General features: G+C 43.5%; 1 protein-coding gene across 1 annotated transcript; it reads right to left on the minus strand.

Moving 5' to 3' along the window:
* Nucleotides 1–12,179: 12,179 nt before the first annotated feature.
* On the minus strand, nt 12,180–17,345 carry LOC118415703 (NLR family CARD domain-containing protein 4-like). The gene is made up of 5 exons (XM_035820452.1): nt 17,252–17,345; nt 16,609–16,866; nt 16,250–16,294; nt 13,043–15,935; nt 12,180–12,608 (listed from the first exon to the last, which is right to left on the minus strand). The coding sequence occupies exons 1-5, from the start codon at nt 17,280–17,282 to the stop codon at nt 12,539–12,541; spliced, it is 3,297 nt and encodes a 1,098-aa protein (XP_035676345.1). The 5' UTR covers nt 17,283–17,345; the 3' UTR covers nt 12,180–12,538.
* Between the last annotated feature and the right edge of the window lie 1,992 nt (nt 17,346–19,337).

Below are 19,337 nucleotides of genomic sequence, written 5' to 3' on the forward strand. Positions count from 1 at the left end.
TGCTCAGAAAATGAAATACGAAGGCAAATTACCTGGATATTCATTGTACAAATCATCCACAACACTCTGTAAGTTTGCCTCAGACAGAGCCTTTATCAGGGCCTCTATGGTCGCCATTCTTCCATTGCGCTTGCGCCATTCCTCCAACAGGTCCATACAGCCGGATTTGTCATCTCGGTTTCTGCCGGCAATGTTGTTGATGTCTGCTTGCCCAAATCCAAGATGGAAGGCCAGGTCCTTCCAATCGGAGCTGACATTTTCTTTGATGAAGAAAAAGTACTTACGAATACCTGAAAATTTAAAACAATATGGAATAAAAGTTGCTAATAATTAGCTAAATACAAATCAAACCTCATTTACAGTAACGCCAGATCACCTTTATCAGAGGGTAACCTATATCCGTTGTTTATAAGACTGGGCATTAAGGTACATCAATTCCACGGACAATGGCTTCATGCGGCAACATTTTCAATACATTGCATTTTGAAACCACCGTCTGTTACTTTGTTACTCTGATTAGCTTTAAGACCGTATTTAAACGACGTATATGATTACCTCGCCGATAAAGGTAAACTAGCGTACGATATTAATCTTTCTACTTTGCCAAACCAGCTGCAGAAAGAGAGTGAGTTACTACGACCAATGTCTTCCTGATTAAAATGGCTGATTTTTGATAGACCATGGCACTTGATATAAGACTGCTACATATATATCGATTGTAACACGATATCAAAGACTTGCATTAGCCCTTATTGTTATGTTAATTATGATGTTACGTTTTGTTATATACATCTATTTTGTACTCTCTGTTATACTAGAAGTTGTTAGTAGTTGTTGCCATACATTATACCATGTACAATTGTCGTGCAATATAGTTCTTCAGCATAAAGTGGACTGGACATAAAAAGTCTTGTAACGTACAAAAAGTCAATTGGCCCCGACGGATTTCTTAGGCACTGCCATGTATTGCAAACGAAACCTACACAGCTAACGTGAGCCATAACAATTAAGCCTTACCTGCAGATTTACGGCTTATCACATTTCCCATTGTGATCGCTGAACTGTGAGAAGTTTTCTCAGCCGTGCATGTACAGTGTGTAGTTACGTGTCCGCCTGAATGGAAACAAAGTCTTCTAAGGCTAACGGTATGAAGGATATATAGCTAGTGTATGCAATGGTTTATCACTAAAATAGGCACTTTATTTTTCTGATGTTCCGTAATGCAAATAAACATATCAATATACCCTAACACAAAGCCACGGGCATACTCTGGTTTTCTTCCGAGCGGACGGGAGAGGGGTCGACAAAACTAATTTTTCCCCAACTGTCCTCCCTAGCGCCCCCCCCCCCCCCCCACTACTACCGCCATCCTTCCTGTACAGTAAACAATCTGCGTTGGCTATGGACAACACGAAGCCAACAGTGCACACCCGGATTGACTTTCCCGGTCATAAATCTATCTAACGTTATATGCAGAGTAATAACGTAGGTTCCCGTACTGTCAGGATCGATCCACAAAGGCTCAATGTAGATACTTACCTCAGCGCACGGGATGGGGTTTTCCTGAAACCTAATCCGAGTTCCTCTTTCCAGCCCAGGTTTCAGCCCGGTTGTTTTTCTGCACCAATGTTCCAACAAACGTTCGTTCAAACCGTTTCCCGCCGGGCCGTTTGAATCTTCGCAGTTTCTCGGTCCCTGTGGTGAAGCGACGGAGTGAAGATCCGAGCAGCTAAAGCCCGCCAAACTTGAGTTTTACAGAGTTTTAGTCCGGCTGCCCCCAGCCATCGCCATGGTGTGAGGGAAGGGGCTGGAACAGTCCATTCCGTTACCAGGGGGAGTGAAACTGAACTCAATATCCAAACATCAATGTACAAAAGAGTGACGTCAACGACGGGGCGATCGTTCCACCCTCAGCGACTTAAGTTACTTCTAGCAGATTGAGTAACAAAGTTCTTTATTCAAAGCCAAGGAGTAACTTTACAGCCTTTTATGTGACTCCTTTGTTGTGAATAAAGAACGTTGTTATTGTTCATTCACCAAGCTCATGGACTTATTTACACTTCACAGGTTTTAGAATGGGAGATCGTTACATGAAGGAGGTTTTGTGTCAGCCGCTGTGTGTCAGTGAGAGATTGAGAATGCCAATTTTAGATCTCAGCATCTTATTATCGTATCTTAACGTTAACCCTTCGGCTAGCTCTTTGACTGTTAAGGCAACGCGAGACCTCGCAACCAGTTTTCTCGGCCCTTCTCGGTTTTCTGCTCTTCATAATGTTTCACATAGTACCATGCCATCCAATTGTCTGATATTCCCTGCCTCTTTCTGTTGCTTTTAGGCTACAAAACACCGACAGCCTGATATGACCTGGACACACTTTGGTGGTTTGTCACGGATCGTTGCAATCAGGACGTTGGCCCTTACAGGTGTTTGCACTTGTTACCTTCGAGAAAGACGGAGGTTTTGAAATTGTCATGAGGGTTGAGTGTTGGCAGCTGTATCTCACGATCAGTTCGGCGGATCATTATGTACAGTGGCATACCACCCTAAGCAAGAAAAAGGTTCAATGTATTATTTTGCACAGACTAGCACATACAGTACATTTTCTTTGTCTCTTCATTCACAACCCATACCTGTCCAAGAAAATACAACGTTTTAATTAACTGTTGAAAACACCGGTAATGAAACAAATACAAACACAAGATGATGAATTTGATGATGATCCTCCTCGTTTCACGTGATTCCTTTTTAATGGGCACCTCGTCTAAGTATAGAAAGTAATCATAACGTTTAGAAGATAGACGCGTGTAAACTTGCTGAAAACTGCTTTGATATTTATTTTGTTCAATGTTGATATAAGGTGACTAAGTGTCAGATGACCTGCCAACCTGTCGCTTATTTCAACATAGGTGTATCAACAATTTAACAATTTTGCAATGCCTTTACCTTTGCCAAGCATTGTTATATATTGACCAGGGGTTTTCCAGTATTCCCCAGCACATGACATAAAAAAAGCTGTGGCTATATATCTTTACCAGGTCATACATGTGAATTCGATGACTTGTTGGCTTTTGTCGGTTGTTTCTTCACCTACAATACCCGAACCAGCAAGACAACTGGTTCAAAGAACCCAAGCCTTACGCCCCCCCCCCCAACATACCACACAGTACATAATGTTAACAGTCATCATCTGCCATCTACATTAAAACATTATGGTATAATAATTTTCCACCATTTTCGAACTCGCCATTGTATAGAGTGATAAGGCAATTTTATGAAACGTACTAAAATACTTATGATTGTCTATCGCTCGTTCACCCATCCTCATGGCAGCATTTCAAGACCTTTGACCGGATTAATCTCATGCTTCCCAGTAATGGGTGTGGTACATTCCGGCTAGGGTGTGTCGCAGGAAACGGTACATTTCATGCACGGTGTGTTGCCTTGAAAGAAAAATTGCAAGAAATAGAAATAGCAGTGAAAGAAAAAAATCACACAGAAAGAAAAGTAGAAGCAAAACTAAATGTGGTTCTTCTGGGCAAAAAAAGAGCAAGGAAATCAAAGAACGACGAAAGAAAAAATTGCACACAGAGAAAAAGAAATGAAATAAAAAGAAAAGTGACGACAAAAACGTTGTTATGTTGGGCCACCGTACCCTAGGGGGGTCGGTCTTGAGTAGTGTGCGGCTCTTAGTTGTGTGTGTGCGTGTGCTCCTGGTGGTTGAAGGGGGTGTGGCCTTGTTGTACTGTTGTCGGTGCTGTGGGGTCCCGAGACGTGAGGGTGTGATAGGGTTTGAGGAGGGGGGTTTGCCTTGAACAGTACACAGCGATGGCGGGGTGACCTTCATTGGTTGCATGGGTTTGGTGCCTGAAAAGAAATAATAGCATCTTTTCATTCACGAGAAAATAAGTCTTTTGTAATTCATTCATATTCTTATACGCAAATTTACCTGTATCTTTAAGCTTTGCAAATTTTTATCAATACACTTCTCAACTCCTTTTGGCTACTTATGAATTATGGAGTCTTCAATTCTGGATTGATGGAATATACAGAATTATAATTGATAAAAACTTAAGAAGCTTGTTCCATGTCCTTTTTGCCTACTAAAAGTCAAAGGCTGTAGAACTGTCATATCAGAATTTGAAAAAAATTCTTAATAGATAGGAAAGGACTTTACAAAACTATCCAAGCTAGGGGACCATTTCTTCACATTTGGATAAATGAATATACACATACTCAACTCATTATTATATGTAGCTCTTTATACTCTAAATGGGGCAGTGGGGGCACAATAAATTGTTTTCAACGATGTACACATGTACAACTCTCTTGCTTTGGATTGGTATAAGAACAAATACATACCAGGGCATTTGGCCTTTAAACCGTCCAAAATTTCTTGTAAATTTGCCTTGTCCAAAGCCATCAACAGGGCCTCTGTGGTGGCTCTCTTTCCGTTACGCTTCAGCCATTCCAATGAGGCATGTGATGTCTTTATGTCTGTGGATTTAAGCATATGCATTAGCAATGTCAAGAACACATTTCATGGTAGCACTGTCTTAAGGTTTAGAATAAGTCCCATAAATAGGAAATTATACTTTCTCAAAACTCTCTCTATCATTTCCCTTCAATAATGCTGACTAATCTTTCATGTTTATAGAACATGTTTCATGTTAATTTACTACTGCTAAGATAAAAGCATATAAGTTCCATCTACATTGACATAGTAATAATCAGAAAATATGGTATATCATCATGTTTCTTCGATACGGATAACTATATTGTTCAGAAATGGTTAGAGAAGGCAATTAGTATTACCTGGATATTCGTTGTTCAAATCATCCACAACACTCTGTAAGTTTGCCTCAGACAGAGCCTCCATTAGGGACTCTATAGTTGCCTTCTTTCCTTTGCGCTTGCGCCATTCCTCCAACAGGTCCATACAGCAAGACTTGTCATCTCGGTTTCTCCCGGCAATGTTATCAATGTCTGACCGCAGAAAATCAAGATGGAAGGCCAGGTTCTTCCAATCAGCACTGACTTCTTCCTTGATGCAGTAGAAGTACTGATGAACATCTGCAAAACGCAGTAGTGTTATATATATATAGGCTTTATTGAAGAAATCTTACTTGGAATACAGGACAGGCCATGTATATCCGGGGTTTATTAATTTAGTGCTGTAAAAGGTTGATATAGGTGTGTTCTTTCGCTTAAGATATTAAAGAAGACTTTTGGCGACATATGTACCATTCACTAAACTTGACAGGGTTTGGACAGTTGAAGCATATTTTTCGGACTAGTATACCCCTTAAGTATACCCCTTCCCCAAAAGACACAGATCTAAGGTGTGCCATACAATTTTAGTGAAATTGACAGTGTTACCTTCAGCTTGACGGCCTTGTCGCTGCCCCATTTTGATCTCTCAGCTGTGTGAGAGTGTTTTTCTTGCCTGCACGTACTGTATGAAGTAAGGAATGTACACTGAAAGAAAATGAATGCCCATTAAGTTTAAGTTATAAACATAAGGACAGTGTGCTATCATTAGAATAGGTTCGAAGATCTAGGATATTTTTTAATTGATCGTTATCATCGTCACAACTAACCTACAGAATGCACATACGTACATACATACATGCAAATTAAGAACAGAAGCTGTCAGGGTCCATCCACAAACTTTAAGGCTTAATGTAGAGACCTCATTCAGCGCACGAGACGGTTTTTCTGAAACCCGATCCTAGTTCCTTTTTTCAGCCTAGTCGTTTCAGCGTCACAGTTTTTCGGTCCCAATTGTGGAGTGACGGAGCCTTTCGACTAGATAAAACCTGTTAAAGTTGAGTTTTTAGGTCAGACATTAAAGTTGCTTGCTTCCATTGAAGCCTAGCATAAGAGACAGTGAAACAAGTCCTTGTAAAAGAACTTACCTTTAGTTCAATCTTAAAAATTCTTCTCCAGCAGTTAGGCACAAGGGAATACTTGAGAAACATGCAAAGAAAACAGAGGGTTGTTTGGCTCGTTCACCCAGCACAGCTGACCAAAGAAAACAAACCTCACCTTTGACCCAGTTTCACTCCTGTAGCCATCCGCTGGACCCAACAACTCAGATCTATCACTACGCCATCAAAACTGGTCAACTGAAGAAATTTTGACCAAAATATGAAAGATAAGACCCTAGTTGTCACTTCTAGCAAAAAAAAACTCAAGATTGGGCAAAAATTTCCAAGGAAAAAGAAGGATTTTCAAAGGTTTTAAGTAGGGACTATAATCGTCTTCCCATTTTTGGCCCTTTCTGCGCAAGACAACACTGACGTCAGCCCTACTGGGGATGCCAAATAGGCAGAATTCGTGTTTTCTGCACTTCAAAGTTAAGAGGGAAGAGTTCTAAGACACACAACAAAATATTAAAGCTTTCTGACATTCAATGAGCATATGACAGCAATCAATCAAACAGGTGTCTGTAAGAGCCAGGGTGAGCATTGCAAGCTTAGCTGTGAACATAGTGGCTAAGGCAGGGCAGCAGAGTAACAACATTTTTTTGAGAATTGAGGGCAATATGGTCAAAACTGGGCACAACACAATAAAGGTGAAAGGGTCCAGCTTTCAAAACCACCTTGATGTTAATTTTGAACACCACTTTTATGACATTTTGAGGCATTTTAATAAGTTAGTCCCCAGAAGTGGGTCAAGCCAATTCTATACATTTCTCTGCCTTTTCAGTCATCAAAGTTCATTTTATTAGAAAACTTGAGGTCCACTCATGGCTCTTACATACACCTACACACACCTGAATGACAAAGTTTCCCGGAATGTGCATGGAAAGTTGAAAATGACAACATTTCCTGGATACTCTTTCTACTTCCTGGGCTTTCCCAGGTCAGTCACTCTCCCAGGGGGCTTGGGGCCATTAATAACAACACCCACTGGCCATGTCAAAACGCCCTATAAACTTGAGCAGGTTTCTCCAAGAATCTCAGACTTTATCCAGACAGAGAACCGCATTCACCTTACCGAGCTACCATGCCACAGAAGAAGAAAGTCAGCGACAAGCGTCACATGTTCAAGATGGGCGACACACCATGGAACAAAGGTGAGAAGGTCCCTCATGCTGAACGGGCAGATCCACCAACCTACCAGAGGCCGACAGAAGAACAGTACAATCTCATGGTCAACACAGGCAGAGATGGAGAACCAATCCTCGACCTCGCCAGGATAGCTGTGGAGCCAAGCAGGCCTCCACTTCTACGGCCAAAGAGGGAAGCATGCAGCAAGATTGACAGGATCTTGGGCACACAGGGTGATGAGGGAGATGAGAGTGCTGACCAAGATACAATAGCAGGCTACAGAATCTGGCTGGCAGAAGCTGCGATCAGGGCGTGTGCCACTTCCCAGAGAGAACATGACACAAGAGTACCTGAACCTGGGAAACCTGTGTGTAAAGAGCTGGTTCGACTGTCCAGGCAGAGAGAGGTGAAAAGAGGCCTGGTCACATCGGAAGTGTTCGTCTGCACCGCCTGTGAGTACGAATCAGATGAGTACAAGTTTTATGACGAAATCGAAAGGAGCGGTCCGGGTCAGAAGATAGCTGTACCAAACATGGCACTGCAAATAGCTCTGTTCAACAACCCAATTGGTCCGAAGAACTTTATGGAAATCGCTGCAGCACTGGACTTACCTGTACCAAGCCTGGGTGGGATGCAGTGGACTGCTAACAAATACACTCAGATTATCATAGACGAAAATCGGAGGGACATGAGGAGATGGGGTGACATTGTAAAAGCAGCCAATGCAGCTACCGGGAAAGGGGCACACTGTCCCATAAAAGGAGAAGCTGATGCAAGGTATCAGAGTCCACTGAATTCTGGGCGAGGACGCAAGCCTGGACAGCCCTCATCCCACAGCTTCGGGACATTTGCTGAAAATGAAACAAACATGAAGAAGATCCTTGCAGTGTACCTGAGGAATAAGTTATGCACAACGTGCAACCTTGGAGTAGACAAAGGAGAAGGCCACAAGTGCTCAGCCAACATTGCTAAGCATGCCGTGATCGGGGATGAGGCAGAACTCGGACGTCAGATAGGGAAGGAACTTTTAAAGAACCATATCATAGTTTCTCACCTTGTCCACGATGGCGACGCACATTTGGTAACCGGGATGTCCGAGGTAATGGAGGAACACACAGGCATGCCCACAAAATCCCTTGCAGACACAGTTCACCTGTCCAGAAAGACAGCACAGAAGGCAACTCAAGGAACCTGGAGTCCCCACATGTGGCCTGGAAAGACCCGGGCCGACAAGAGACGAGTTCAGAACAGGTTTGGGGATGACCTGAAGCAGAGACTAGAGGCCGAACACAAGAAAGCTCTCGAGAAATGTGGGAGAAATAAGGACAAGATAGAGGAGATGATGCGGAAGGCATCAGATGCCATTGTCATGTGCTACCTGGATGGCGACCACACCCTCTGCAGGAAACATTCACTTGTATGCAGTGGCCAGAGTAAGGTATGGGGCTTCAGTTTCTTTCCTGATGGCACAAAGGAGAAGCTGTGCCCTGACGAGGAAGACAGAGAGGAGGTGAAGAAGATGATAGAGAAGAGGCTAGGAGAAGAGGCATTATACGCAACAAGGTATGGACTAAACACAAACAGGGTGGAGGCAGCAAATCGTCAGTACAGTAAATCAGTGCCAAAGAACCGTACCTTGTCAAGAACTCTGGAAGGTCACTACGCGTCAGCTGTACACAGTGCCAACAACGGAACAGCTGCGTCTATCCTCATGAAGCGCAAGGCAGCTGGGATACCCCTGTCCCCAAGGTCACCTGCAGTTGAAGCCCTGAAAGAAATGGAGAAAATTGAAGATTACAAGAGAGCCTACCACAAAGAACTTGCAACTAAAAAACGGCGCAAAGCCAAGAGGGTCAAAGAATTCCAAACTTACAATGAAACCAAGGACATAGGGCACTACAAAAGCAAAGCCGAGGAAGCGGAAGATGTTCCAGCCAAGAGACTGAGAAGGAAAGCAGCGCCGAAACAGCAGAGAGGTAAATCGGATCACGTGTACAGCAGGGTTAACGGCGAATCACTACCAACATGGTCAAAGAAGAAGAAGCAGAAAAACTGGACCGAGCCCGAGGACAACTGAATGAACTGAACACCCCACCTCAATCCTCAAAGATGCAGTCTGGGTAGCCATCATGTTTGCGGCTGCAGACGCGGTTGAAATGACACCTCTGTCTGGAATTGTTTACAGAATGCGGCTCTGCTGAAAGATGATCAATGTTCGCGCACAAGGGCGAGTGACAAAGGTGACTGATATCCAGATTCGTGAGATTCAACCTGCCCGTGACAGCCATGAAATAAACCTTGTGGATCGTCCATTTGCTGGGTTTCGGCATGAGTCTCCCGGGAAACCACGAGACAGAAATCTTACCATAGCCACCGGAGACATGACCTCGCCATAGCATGCAGGACTTCCTACGATCTGGACACTGACGTAATCTGTGCTCTATCTTAGCCCTGAACTCTCTCTGCCAATGTTCTGCCATATTGTACGCAAAAAAACGCTCAAAACGTGAAGAAATGTGAGAAATGCTGAATAAAAATCTATAGAGGAATGTCACATGTGTCTGTCTAATCTGTTTGGGATCAAATATCGGAAGTAATCTGCATAAAAAAGTCGTTAGAAAAGGGAACACTATATGGGGAGGGGGGCGTACAGGTCAGACATTAAAGTTGCTTGCTTCCATTGAAGCCTAGCATAAGAGACAGTGAAACAAGTCCTTGTAAAAGAACTTACCTTTAGTTCAATCTTAAAAATTCTTCTCCAGCAGTTAGGCACAAGGGAATACTTGAGAAACATGCAAAGAAAACAGAGGGTTGTTTGGCTCGTTCACCCAGCACAGCTGACCAAAGAAAACAAACCTCACCTTTGACCCAGTTTCACTCCTGTAGCCATCCGCTGGACCCAACAACTCAGATCTATCACTACGCCATCAAAACTGGTCAACTGAAGAAATTTTGACCAAAATATGAAAGATAAGACCCTAGTTGTCACTTCTAGCAAAAAAAAACTCAAGATTGGGCAAAAATTTCCAAGGAAAAAGAAGGATTTTCAAAGGTTTTAAGTAGGGACTATAATCGTCTTCCCATTTTTGGCCCTTTCTGCGCAAGACAACACTGACGTCAGCCCTTTACATAGTGGTCACCGCCATGGTGGGAGGGAAGGGGATGGAACAGTCCATTCCTTTACCAGGGGGAGTGAAACTGATCTCCATATCTAAACATCTTAGTGCAAACGAGTGGGGTCTATGACCCGGGCACACCTTGGCGTTTTGTTGTCACGGATTGTCGAGTATGTTTCAATTTTCAGGACGGTAACTTGCACAGATATTTGCAAGTCCCTAAGATAGTTCTTATTCTAATGAACCGAGTCCGCGGTACAAATGTATCTGTCTGAAATGCCAGGTCCCGGGTTGTCATGGATCGTTCAGAGGGGCGGCAGAAAACCGGGCCGGGGGGAGTGAAACTGAACTCCATATCTAAACATTTTAGTACAAAAGAGTGGGGTCAATGACCTTGGACACCTTGGTGTTTTGTTGTCACGGATCGTCGCGTTTGTCCAGGACGGTAACATGCACATGTATTTGAACGTCCCTTAGATGGAAGTCCTTATTCTAATGAACTTAGTCCGCGGTACAAGTGTATTTGTTTGAAATGACTAACCTGCACACATGCACGGGCCCTGGTTTGTCATGGATAGGTCAGGTGGGGGGGGGGGACCTATCTATGATCTGAATAGATGATTCCACTAACTTGTCAAAGGGTTCTCGACTGCCTCCCTGCCACCTCCATGGTGGGAGTTAAGGGGCTGGAACAATCGTCAGGCGTCAATGACCTGGGCACACCTTGGTGTTTTGTTGTCACGGATCGTCGCGTATGGTCAGAACGGTAACTTGCACGGGTATTTGCGCCTGTCCATGGTCCCTAGGATAGAAGTCTTTATTCTAATGAACTGAGTCCGCGGCACCGGTGTATCTGTTTAACAATGCCTAAACTGCACACATGCACAGACCCTGGGTTGTCATGGATCGTTCAGAGGGGCGGCAGCAAACCTTTTTTCATGTAGGGAGAGCGAAGTATTCCTGACCAAATTTGCAGCATGTTACGCGCAGGAAGTGCGACAATCCTTGGGGGTCTGGGTGCATGCTGCCCCGGATAAAGTTGGGAAAAGTTTGAAATCTTGCTATTTCCCGCATTTTGAGGGATAAATTCTGCTGGTAGCCTAAGTTCAATGTCATTGTTATCTTAGCAAATCAAGGGTTTTGCCCCAAACATATTCTTACAACGTCCAACGCCGAAGGTTCAAACGTTTCAAGGATCAACTTTCATTAGTATTGATCCTGAAGACGGCAACAGCGGTAGTTGAAATTTGATCCGTTTGTACTTGTGTTGGAAGAAAGTTTGGCTTTGTACTGTGATAACTAACTACACTAATTACTAACTGCATTAAAGGTCTGCAACTCTTCACGGCTGATTCTGGTGTCAGTTCCAAGCAGAGTTTGGGAAGGTAGAATAGTAACGTTCTGACTTTCCCGCTAAGGCATAATAAAAGGTTCTACACTCAAAATAATTTTGATATAAGAACAGTCTGTTTATTATGCTTGATGAAATATATTTCAAGAGAAATCACTTGAAACATACGATTTTGTTCCTTGCAAGTCTGGTTTATCCAGGCGTTTCAAACAAATTTACAACATTTTGACTAGCTCTGAAACTCTTGCTTAAATGCATAATAACCTCGTTAAACCACTTCATTATCGTTAATGAACTTACCAGCAATTAAAAAGCAGGCACATTTGCTGCTAAAAGAAAAAAAAGTGTTGCGATTCTCCTAGTCACCAAGTACAATCAGGTTTCTTAAAGAAATTCTTCCAGAAATGTAATCATTAGTAATTCAGAATTACCTATCCACGCCCAAAAGATTCTTTTGGAAACCACGAACTTGTATTTTAAGCCGTCTTCTGTTGATGCACTACTTCTTGGCCGTGTCTGGATGTTTGTATCCGATCCAGGCAACTGTTATGAGGGAAGATGGTGTGGTTTGTTGACCGGTGCTATTAGGCCTACGTACATTTCCAAGCGAGCCCGGCCGGGATGTTTAAGGAACGGAGAAGTTAAATGTATGCATAGGAATATACATAAATCATGCTCATGAATCTTATTTTGACATTTCGTGTATTTTGATATATTTTACATCAATTTTTTCGCTCCCAAAAGTTGCCCGGCCGGGCCCCAGTTTGGAAATGTGACCTAGGCCTAAGAGAGGACCAATTGCTACCGAAATTGTTATAGGGTAAACAAAACGTCTTTTCTCCTCCCAACGCAAAGAACAAATTTTTTTTTGTGTTTCGGCTACACAAAAGTGATTAATAGATGTTTTGTAACGTACATTATTCATAGACAGCGATCATAACACTTGAATATAATGACCAAAAAACGGTCTTTAGTCTGAGCTGACTCATTCAGTCCTTTCGATCATCGAGTCGCATCTTTACCACGAACTCAACCTCAAGCAGCTGGCGCTGGTGTCCGCTCCCTCAGGAACTCTCTTCTCGATGAACCTGTAGTTGAAAGAGTAATCATCTATATATAAAAACAGTCTGATATTCGGTCCTACATTATCTACTGGAGAAATTGGAACAAATTCGCCTCTATTCCAGATGTCCAATGTATTAAATGGATGGAACCCCATTGGCACATCTAATATTCTATAGTTTAACCTTATACCGCATCATCTTCACAGTAAAATCTTGTCACCTGTCCTTATGAACACAATCTATAGTCTCTGTAACGGTGTCTGGCCTGAAGCTAGCGATGTATACATATCTTAAAAGTAGGCTGACATAATGTCATTATATGTACTGTTCAATACTGTTGTTTGTATGTGGTTTTATCTCTGTGAGTAGAATAGACTAGTTTAAGTATGAACGGAGATATCATTTGATGGAGGTGTATTTGCGGTAAAATATCAACATTGTGCTCATCATGTACGCACCGAAGTGTCCTCAGTGCTGGGTGTTCCTCAGCAGCCTGCACCACAGCCTGGAACCCTGCATGCTCCATGGAGATGTACAATAGGTCCAGCTCCTCCAGGGCAGGGAGTCTGGGTAGAGCCTCGGCCAGAGCCATGGCAGCGGTGTCAGATAGGTGTGCAGGTGGGGGGTAACCAGACATGTCCAGCCAGGTCAGTGTCGGCAGTGCGCTGATGAGCTGTGCGACCCTCGCCAGCCCGGCACCTGTTACTTCCCTATTCAACCCGAAGCGCAGCTGCTGTAGTGTGGTGTTATATTGAGGGGCTGTAGTCAGACTCTTGTCACCAGGTGGGTTATGTTCCATGTCCAAGTTGCTGGGCTGGCAGAGTGTTTCCACCAGTGAGACAATCCCTGAGTCCCCTATTTCATTCCTGCTCACATCCAACACCTGTAATTGCACCAGGTGAGGCAGAGCTTTGATCAGGGATGGTATTCCCCTGTCACTGATACATGTCACGTGGAGGTACAATACCTTCATTCTTATGAGGCGGGGAAGGATATCGGCCAGGTATTCCAGTCCGATGTCTCCTATATCCTGATTCCCACTAATGTCCAGCTTGATCAGTCTGGATAACTGACACAGTACAGGTACCAGTTTGCGCATGCCCGTGGCGCTGATACCAGTTTCTTCCAGGACCAACACCTGCATCGTTGTGAAGATGGAGAGGACGGGAATGAGAGATTCCAGCCCGCTGTCACCGATATTATTATCGGTAATATCCAGTTCTTTCAGTCCCGCTAGGTGGCGCATGTAGGGAGCCATGGATTTCATGCCCACAGCGGTCATGCCGACAGCCCTAAGACGAAGTACAGTCAGGTGTGGAACACTGGGCAGCCCAAACTGCAGGACTTCCATCCCTTCATCACCAAGAGCATGGTTACTACTTAGCTCCAGCTCCTCTAACAGAGGTATGTGACAAAACCCCTGCACAAGTACCTGGAGTGATGATGGTGTTAGTTCCGTGTGTGACAGATCTAGCGCCCTCATACCAGGAACATTCATTAGAACTGAAACCAGCCTGGTTGTCTGATTAGGTGTGCCAAGTTTTACATCGCCCAAAAGTTTCAGGTCCACCTGCAGGCCGAGAATGGGAGAGGCAAAAAGTTGTTGCAAGTACTCGAAATCGTCCTTTTTGCTAAGACTTAGTTTAACTTGGAGGTGCGACGACCGGATATGGATAGAAAATATCTGCTGTAAGTACTGCAGTCCTTCTTTACCATTCAGAGTTAGTATAACTTTGTTCTGGATGTTTGATGACTGGGTAGTTTCCAAGTAACACTTCAGAGCAGCACTTAGTTTGTCATGTCCCCTGAACTGTCCCCAGAAGACCATGATAATGAATGGCAGGGCTTTACTGACAGCCTGCAGTACGTCCGGCTCTTTTCTTTCATTCAGGATGTCCAGACAGAGCAAAACAAATCGTTCATAATTTTCAGTTGATTTTTCAATCTCTGACCTAACTGGCATGTGAGACTGATCAAAGTCACTCGGTTGTAAATGTGAAAACTCTTTTCTGCTGATCTTTCCTAGTTCTTCCATCACAGCTTGTGCCGCCCGTGATCCACAGCCACACGTGAACTTGAGCAGGTTACTGAGTTCATGTGCCTTGTGTACGGAGGTGAGCTGCAACAGTTCAGCAATATCTCCCCCGCTTTGATTCCCTACAACGTGAGCGACATATCGTCCGGCCAGGAACTCTTGCATCGTCTTGTGGGAAAAGTTCAGCTGCTTCCTTGGATGCCATTTAGAGGCAGAGACCTCCAAAGTTACCACGCCAAGTTTTACCAGCAGTTCCCAATTAAATGTGTCACTCTCTAGTTGTGCAAGAGCAATCAGAGTCTCATTCCTCAGCAGCGCCTCTAGCGCAAGCTTTCCGAGCTGCAGTAATGACTCAGCGGCTTTTGTAGGCAGTCCGTCTAGTGGCATGTCCACTCCTTCCCGCTTACAAAACTTTCTAAGCAGACATGTCAGCAGGTTGTTGTATAGTCCCGTCATTGTTCCCGTAGAGATCATCTCTTGGTCCTCTTCCCACAGCACACAGATCAACAGTAGGAAAATTGGTGTACGGACTAAATCAGCAACAATTTGGTTCCAATTCAGAGCTGTTGTAAGCCTTTCTCCTAGTTCAGGGACTTGTATGGTGCTAAAGTACTGCCTCACGTATTTCTCCACATGTCTGCGGGTGAAGCCCATGATGCGAACTTGGCAGTTAGGTATGGTGTACTGCTGCACTCCTGCTGAGGGTCGGGAGGTGATCACGATTGTGCTGTAGGGGTACAACTTGCCAGACAGTAGCTCAGGAATGGCCTGCCCGGCTGCCCTGGCCTCAGGCCGCAGCTCGTCATACCCATCTAGGAGGAAAAGAACACGGGACTGATTTCTGTCAAGGATCCCTCCTATGGACTCTATATCAACACCTTTAGTGATGGGAACACACTGGTCGAGCACCATCTCCGCTATTGTTTCTCCTTCTCTTACGTCTCTAAGTCTGATCAACAGGACCATGTCGTGCCGTTTGCCCAGCTCTGTTTTCTTTGAAACGGCATCGAGGGCTTCTTTAGACAGAAACGTTGTCTTCCCCCCTCCGGCTTCACCCTCAATCAGAATGCACCTCGGTGCTGTGGTCAGTCCTGTGATATCCGGATTGAACAAGTCGTCTAGCGAATTGATCTGCTTTATTTCTCCTGACCTGTAATCTCCTTCGGACCTTTTAGGTTGTTTCTCATCTTTTGGCACCAACTCCAACTGGGTGAAGATATCACCTAGGTTGAGCGTGAAGTTGTCATTCCAGATCAGCGGCTTAAAGGAAGTCAGCTTTAACTCGTAGTACTTCTTCACAGCCTTTCGGAACACATCTGGGAGGAACATGGAACTGTTGTTAGACTATCCACTCATATGATAGAGCTGCAAATATGGTTTAGCATTGGTTTACATTACATTGACTTTAAAAACGATCGTCGCAAATAGATGTCTGCAACAATGCTGATTAGATTTCGAAACCAGGAGGTTGAAGTTTTTGATGAAAAACGCAATAGAGGTGAAGAAAATCACCGCAACATTACGTCAGACGGCACAATACGTATGAGAATCTTTTGGACAAAGACACAGTATCAGAAATCCATACTTATTAAGATATCAGTTTTTTTCTGATATAAGGAATGACTCTTACCTTCGATGTCCTGTTGGCTACTTAAGACTTGTGGTGTCTTCAAATCTGAATAGATCGATAATACAAGTATAAGTAGAAATAGGAAATTTCATTCATTTATCTTTCACTATCGTGTGCTGGCATTTTAAAGCTGAGCTGTAATTTCAAGTTCTCAGAGGCAATAACTATGGAGTTAGTTAAATGCATTGGGTACAAATTTTAGATCTGATATAAAGCTTGCCATAATCTTTTGATGTATCATACCATGTAGCTTTATCTCTGAAATGAAATAGAATAGTGTAAAATAGAACAGCACCTAAAATACGTACAGCTTGTCCAATTGCGGTTTTCAATGGAATGAAAGGTATGCTGATACATACCAGGATATTTGTTCTTTAGACCGTCCACAGTACTCTGCAGCTCTGCCTCAGACAGAGCCTCCATCAGGACCTCTATGGTGGCTCTCTCTCCGTTACGCTTCAGCCATTCCTCCAACAGGTCCATACAGCGGGACTTGTCATCTCGGTTTCTACCGGTAATGTTGTCAATGTCTGACCGCCGAAAATCAAGATGGAAGGCCAGGTCCTTCCAGTCTGAGCTGACCTCTTCTTTGATGAAATAGAAGTACTTTCGAACTCCTGTAAAGCAGATTTGAACATAAAGGGATTGTTTTTAAAACTTGCCATCTATACATGTATGATGAGTTGTGGGATGATCTTAGGTCTTAGGTAGCCATCGACATGACATATCCCAATCACTAAGACTATAAACTGTTTGGACACGGTTTCTATATCTGAAATATTTCATTAGAAATAAACTAAGACTTTAAATGCAGATAATAATCACACCGAACTCTTATAAATAAACACTGGCACTAGTATTTGACTAGGTATCTGTTGAATATCTCTACTGTGGAAAAAAGGTATCTCTTTGGATACAGCCAAAATGTCAGTGCATGTTGGAACTTTAGTTTCACATTCTCCAATTGAATCTACCGTACTTTATGTGTGTTCATTGCCTTACCTGTATCAAAGCCCTGTTGCATCTCAGCCATGGTGATCTCTTCAGTTGTTTGACTTGCTTATGTGATCCCCTTGTAGACTTTACACGCACTTGTAGAACTGCCAATAGAAAGTACAAAAGTTAACGAAATTACATATGTTTCCAGAGATCAGTGATTCCCTACCGTAACCTTAGATAACCAGGGAATCACATAGGGCACAGGACACATGACTTCGAATAGCAAAATCATTCTACAGGTACCAGTCGGTGCTTAGCGTCAAAAATTATGAATTAAATGAAGTGTACTTAATAAAGTGACAGGACCGCTGTGTGAGGGGTATGGATGCGATCTACATCGTGGCCGATCAACCCTCTCTGAACCGTGACAGAGGTAAATTCTATTGTCCTATCACGTTGTATACTCCTGACGACATCACACTTCCGGCTTGCGGAAAGTCACTGCAAGTGAATTAGTCATCAGATGGAGGTTGGCGAAAAAATAATTCGTGGTTTGTGTTTCCTTTGTGTTTTGGAGCAAAACGTAAAATGTACAAATACGTATACGTTTGTTAAGTTAGACGTCAAGTTCCCAAGTTCTGTTGCACAAGGCACGAGGCGATCAATATTCATCGACAAATTGGTACCCTTAAGCTACCCTTAGCTTGTGCTTGATTCTAAGTGTTATCTATACCTCATTGTTCTTTACCGTTTTGATATAAATTGCCATATATAATGGATAAACACAATGAAAGACCACATCTCTATCTCTCCCAAAGGTACCGGGCCGTTTAGGGCAAGCAGCGCGTAAAAGCAATTATCTTTGATCAGTTCCAATGTGACGAACTTTGGACTGGAGGCGGGGTGATTGTGGCGTATATCAGAACACGAATAAAAAAGGTAACCATGTGAAATGTTTATCAGACTTCTGGTAGAGTTTGAATATCGATGATTACAGCGGGATTTTCTGCTAACAACCCCACCAAATGTCATCAAACCTAAATTCAGATGGCGATCGATGTTTCTAACATTAAGTAGTTCCTTATCTCAAGTGCAAAGGACCGTGCAACCTGGAGACTTCTGACGGAGAGAAGCAAAGAGCTAGTCCCTGGCCTAGGCACTTAGGTAGGCAGGCAGACAGGCCACAAAATCAATGAATTACCAACACAGCTAAGACATCCGGGGCTATTCAGATCAAAATATTTTGTCACCAGGCTTGTGTCGCGACTATGCGCACGGCACGGCAAATATGACCCTTTGTCCTACTCCTGGCTGGGGAACTTTTGCCCGTTGTCATGGCAACAAGATTATGGTTCTCCTTTGAGTGACATGTCTTTGTAACGGCTAGTGTACTTTTTTAATGTCCGGGTGTACGGAGCTAAATTTGTAGAGCAAACAGAAGTGGAAGCCAAACGTTGAATGAGACCAGTTCACCCGCTCTTTGCGTTACTAACCACAAACATGCAGCATTGATTCTTGTCATTAAAAAGTAGAATTCCGATCGAATGTTTTAGGAGAAAACTTCACTTTTTCATGAAGTGAACCAAATACATACATATTTCTGCACTCTTTTCTGACGATGGTTGTTTTGATCCTTTGTGCTCGACCTACGAATCAATGCGATTACCAATATAGCCAACGCATCCGGGGCTTTTCAACCAGAGATATCTCCGTTGCTGCGCATGCCCTGATACGTATGGCGCTTTGCCCTAGTCTAGGCTGGGGAATGTTTGCCCGTTGTCATGGCAACAAGATTATTGTTCTCATTTGAGTGGCATGTTTTTGTACGGCCAATGTGCACCCCCCCCCATGTACGCCGCTAAATTTGTAGAGCAAAGAGACGGGAAAAAATGACTGTCAATGAGGTCAGTTTACCGTCTGTCTGTATTATCTATTGCGAGCATACATTGAATTCGTCTTTCAAAAAAGTATTAGACACATCACTCCGATCTACTGCGGAAAAAATTATCCTCTTACTAATCCTGTCCCTCAATTCTAACACCTTAACATGTTTGACTTTTTCAATCGTTTCCGGGGCGCTTCTAATTTTTCATGAATCAAAGACATAGATTGTGCTTAGAAATTGTCTTCTGACGATGGGTTGTTTCTA

This window comes from Branchiostoma floridae, chromosome 5 (assembly GCF_000003815.2).
Source record: "Branchiostoma floridae strain S238N-H82 chromosome 5, Bfl_VNyyK, whole genome shotgun sequence".
Lineage (NCBI taxonomy): Eukaryota > Metazoa > Chordata > Leptocardii > Amphioxiformes > Branchiostomatidae > Branchiostoma > Branchiostoma floridae.

Bases quoted from the DNA above. Each gene is read 5' to 3' on its own strand.
- LOC118415703 (XM_035820452.1), bottom strand. From the start codon at position 17,282: ATGGCTGAGATGCAACAGGGCTTTGATACAG. The intron at 16,295-16,608 runs GTATGTATCAGC...CGATCTATTCAG, and splicing joins TCTAAAGAACAAATATCCTG to ATTTGAAGACACCACAAGTC. The intron at 12,609-13,042 runs GTGCGTACATGA...TTTCAACTACAG, and splicing joins CCAGCACTGAGGACACTTCG to GTTCATCGAGAAGAGAGTTC.